The 4,856-nt window shown below is 38.9% G+C and overlaps 1 protein-coding gene across 1 annotated transcript; it reads left to right on the top strand.

Annotated features, from left to right (window-relative positions):
• Positions 1-697: 697 nt before the first annotated feature.
• LOC101846137 (protein FAM133) lies at positions 698-2,980 on the top strand (the record flags this gene model as incomplete). Its single annotated transcript, XM_013082640.1, is given in 2 exon segments — positions 698-814; positions 2,465-2,980. Coding segments are annotated over 2 exon segments (247 nt in total), but the record flags the coding sequence as incomplete, so codon positions are not given.
• Positions 2,981-4,856: the final 1,876 nt, after the last annotated feature.

Below are 4,856 nucleotides of genomic sequence, written 5' to 3'. Positions count from 1 at the left end.
CTCATTTCATCTATTAATGTGCGTCTATATGTGCGAGAAGATGTGTGTGTGTGTGTGTGTGTGTGTGTGTGTGTGTGTCTGTGTGTGTGTGTTTGTATGTGTGCCAGTATTAATGTGTGTGTGTGTGTGTGTTTGTGTGTGTGTGTGTGTGTGTGTGTGTGTGTGTCGCTTTTGTTTGCCCTCTCTCATCCATTCACTCACTTATTTATTAACCACACAACAAGGTCGATATATTGCCACAAAGCAGAGCATATCCTACTCTCCAATAGTGGCCACAGTGGAAGATTGTCTTTGATGAATTTGAACTCTCTATTGTTAAATTTAGAGTATCGCCATATTGATATTTGACCTTCCGTGTGTTAATCTACATTAATTTGCTCTGTCTGTTTTGGGATTTCAATTTTCTAAGTTTAATTTGGTTTGACTATTAGTTGAATGAATTTTGTTATGTTTCATTTGAATCGTCAAAATTGATAATTATTTTGGTCTGGAAAAAGTGTTCACAACAATGGAAAAATACGAATTGGTGCGTGATCGATTTCTGGTGCACCATTTTGGATTAAAAGTGAACACATCTAAAACCGCACATCAAACTAGCAAGACGTCGCTGAGCGTGAGGCAGCCGCAGCTAATTCCTCTGCAGTGACCCACTAATACCACGTTGCCGGATGGAGTAAAGATTATCTTTTTACTTTAGTTCTGGAGATTGTTGGTCAGTGGACAAGTCTGCAACCCGCACCATGGATACCCAGAGCAGAGAATCCGAGCAGGGATCGTCGCGAAAGAGGAAAAGGCGTTCCAACAGTTCTAAAAGGTGGGGACAAGAGTTTGTTGACAAGCGTTTTCCGGTCGTTTCTACCAAGGGGACTAACTCGGTTAGGAAAAGAATGTTAATTTAGGTGGAGTATAGATTGCCTGATGTTAACACCGGAAAAAAAGATTAAATTGAAATCTAGATCACAAATAAAAAGAAGAACAATTTAAATCAAATAGAATGCCGGCTTCACCCCTGCCTGCTAGGACTAACACAGGCTGAAAGAGTTACAATGTCCAGGCAGATAGACGTGGCGAGTGGTTGACGGGTCCTGGGTGTGGTTTACTCCTTCCTTCATTTTTATGTTTGTTAGTCTTTTGTTACGTCTCTAATCTCTTTGCACTTGTATGTCCGTATTGTGTTGCAAGTGTCCCAAAACTCTTACTAAAACTACAAATAAAGACCATGATACTCGGTAAAACTTCTACTCACACGGGAATCGAATCCGGTCCTTCTGCATGCAACAGCGTAGAGCCTTGTGCGAAATCGTATAGGGTTAATGCTCATTGCAAAAATTTATGATCATTTAAGAGGCAGGACCTCCGAGTTTAATGTCCTTCTCCAATATCGGACCTAGCTAAGTTGGAAAATTCGTGTAAAGTGTCTTTCCCAGGAACACAATGTTGGACTAAGGTGAGGCTCTATGTGTGATAAGAACATATATTTTATTTGGCATACTCGGCTGTAAAAACATCGGGACGGAGAAACGAGTGTATCATCCGTCAGTAAGATGCCAATTGCTTCAATGGCAGATAGGATAAGCAAGCTCATAATGAATGTCAAGTTTTACTTACAATGTAGGTAAAACGACAATTAACATTAGATAACAACTGGTTAGTGTCCTTATGAAAAGCACATTGACCTAGATCAAAGTCAGTTCGGTGCACATATGAACGGCAGTAGCGAACTATTATAGCAGATTTTATCAATTGAAATGTTGTTGCATCAGTTTCATTGTGAAACATATTTAAAAAGAAAAAAAATATTATTTTGGTAAACAAAGATGAAGTTGATTTCTTTTCTGTTCTTTCCTCTCAATTGTAAAGGTGGAAGTTAACCTGAAAGATATGGTTTTAAGCATTCTGTTTGGCTAATGTATTTGTCAACATGTAGTTTTTTGCTACATCACAATAGTTTTTCACACAAAATTTGACGTGTATATTATGAAGGCAGTATGTACCCCATAAGCTTTATAAGGAAGACCTTGGTTATGAATCCTCCTTATTAATGTTGACAGCCTACTCTCAGAAAGAAATACCAGACTTAAGATCCGATGAGGGCATTTCTATATTTTTTTTTAAAACACTTTGTAACTGTGTTTGACCAGTTCTGTAAAGGGTAATACTTATATTTAAAGCACCCCTGTGTGGGTGGTTGGCAGATGATCTGGGGTGTTTTACTCCTCTTTTGCTGTCAAACATCTATCGTCCTTATCTCTCCTCCTTCTTTTATGTGTTTGTCACTCTTTTGTAACACCTCTAATCTTCGGTTTTTATATGTGACCTCATTGTGTTGCACGTGTCGTAAAACTCTGACTAAAATTTAGAAAACTTAAAACTATCCCTACCAGTTTTAATTTTCGTTTTTATATATGTTGTGTCGTAACTCTATTCGCCTGATATTTAAATTCTTGTTCGCTTGTCTTTACAGGAGCAGCCTGTCCTCCAACGCCACGTCCTCCTCATTCTACTCTGACTTTGACACCCGCATTGACGTCGTCCTGGCTCTGACCCTCTTCGCCACAGCTATCGGGATCATTCAGCTTCTTCCACGATACTGATCTCATCTCCGTATAAAAAAAAAACCTGTATTGATACCTTTGCTGAAGGAAAAATATAACTCAGGATCAGTTTGTACTAAATCCAAGTTTTTGAAAGTCAGAACTCCTGTTTTGTTATCTTATCCCTTCCAAAAATACAACAAAATCACCACCAACTGCAATTTCAATGCTTTAAGATGGCTCAAAAACAAGTCCCAGTTGTTGTTTTTTTGTATGACTGTCATAAATATCGGAAAAGAAGGCTGTGTCAAAACGAGACTAGATATGCCTTGAACAATCTACTCAAGAACTTCGGGGACGAATCAGGAAATGCCAAAATCACACACACACGTAGCTATTGTACTCATTGGTGCACCCATTAAACTCAACGATTAACCAAACCCAAATTCATAGTTTTCTTTTCATCATGTCAAAAATTCATTAGTTACTAACCATATTGGCATTTGCTGGGCCAAATAGAGTAGTATATATCCACCTTCATCATGACTCAATAATAGTCATACAACAGATGATTCAGAGACGTAGGACGAATGCGACCTATCGCCGTTCATTTTCATAGATTAATAATATGGAAGGTAACTAGAAAGGTAACGGGTGACAGTATAGTTCTACGCCTGATCGGCTTAGGAACACTTTGAATTTGAAGTCATATTGCTAAGACGCCAAAGTATAAAGCGCACATTCAGCACAAATTGGTTTCTTTTTCATTGCCATGCAAACTTTTAAAATACAAATCAGGCGTAATGGGTATTATCAAAGGTGGCAAACTAGGTCTCGTTGTGAAAGAAAAAGCTAAATTCTTGTTGTTGCCACGCTTTTGCTGTTCAGTTCTCAGTTCTTTGTTATTTTGGTTTTTCTTAGTCGGTAAGTCGTGAGAAATGATTGCATTAAAAATAATCGAATAGGCGTATGGGTGTAGGCTACATGTCAGAATGGCATAGTTTGTTTTATATACAATGTCAGAACCAGAGGCTTTAGAGTAGTGAATGCTTTGTTTTTTTTTCTGGTTAGGGCTTCACGGCGCTCTCAACTACATAAACAGGTCATACATGTACGAGCACGCGGGACACATTAAACATTTTGTGTTAGACAGGAATTAATTAATTTTGAATTTTGCCCGGATGGCGGCCGATTTTTATCGATTTTTGAAGCACCAAGGGATCTTTCACATGCACAACTTGAACACAGGACCTCCGAGATTTTTCGTCCTTATCCGAGAGGGCTAGGTGTTAAATCTTACCTACCTTAGTAAGATCATGAGTGTGGCTGAAAGACAGCAGTAAGACGGAATCAAGGAGTAGAAGCAGAATGCCTGCAGAAAGTGCCAGGAGCCCAGAAGAGGGTGGAAGAGAGGAGTGAGGACGGGGGCAGAAAGTGGAGACGAAAGCAGATGATAGAACATGGATAGAGCGCAGGAAACCAAGTGAAAGGAGAAAATTTTAGAGAAGAACATTTTCCATTGCTTTTTTTCAGGTTTCGAACCCGGGACTTATTGAATGAGATGCAAACACCGTAACCTCTATACAATGAGAGCTCCCAGTGAATATTTATGACACGGCATTGGCATTATGATTTATATAGAATAATGGTGTATTGAAAATTGAAACTATGAGACAGCACAGTCACAACGCTGTATAAATGAAGAACCATGAACAGGCGAGCTTTTAATTTATCAAAATAGTCGGACACTTCCACCATATGGAAAGAGCCAGCTATTCAGAGTGCACAATGTCAATCGAATTTATTTGATTCAGGCAGGGCCATCCGGATTGTCCTTCAAAGTTGGGGCAAAAGCTGCCATTTTGGCACAATTCGACCGAATTCAACTTTCTAAATTGGACTGTGACTTTCAAAATCAAACCAATTTGTTTTCCAAGATCGAGCGCAAGTTCAGTTTGTCGTATTATTCTATCTATAAATGGTAGTTTGTCTTCCTCCGTGAGGAAACAAAATGTGGATGTCCCCAACTGAATCAAATTAACTCCATTGTCAGTCCCTTCAGGGTAATTTGTCAAAGCCAAGAATCTCTTATTTTTATTATAAGTTTTGACCTAGATCTACTCGATAGAGCCGAAGAGCGTGCCTCAAAAAGCGTTCTGTTTTCCATACCATCGTCCGCCAACTTAGCCAATCCCTTTCCGTTTCCTGGTTGCGATATGGAGAGAGAATACACGTAGGCCCTTCCAACAACCTTGCTAGATGAGATAATGTAATGACATTCATCTTCTAATTCTTAAAAGTAAAATTTGAAGAATATAAAAA

This window comes from Aplysia californica, unplaced genomic scaffold (assembly GCF_000002075.1).
Source record: "Aplysia californica isolate F4 #8 unplaced genomic scaffold, AplCal3.0 scaffold00186, whole genome shotgun sequence".
Taxonomy (NCBI): domain Eukaryota; kingdom Metazoa; phylum Mollusca; class Gastropoda; order Aplysiida; family Aplysiidae; genus Aplysia; species Aplysia californica.
The sequence above is the reverse complement of the archived record's forward strand: the minus strand, read 5'-3'. Positions and strand labels throughout refer to the sequence as shown.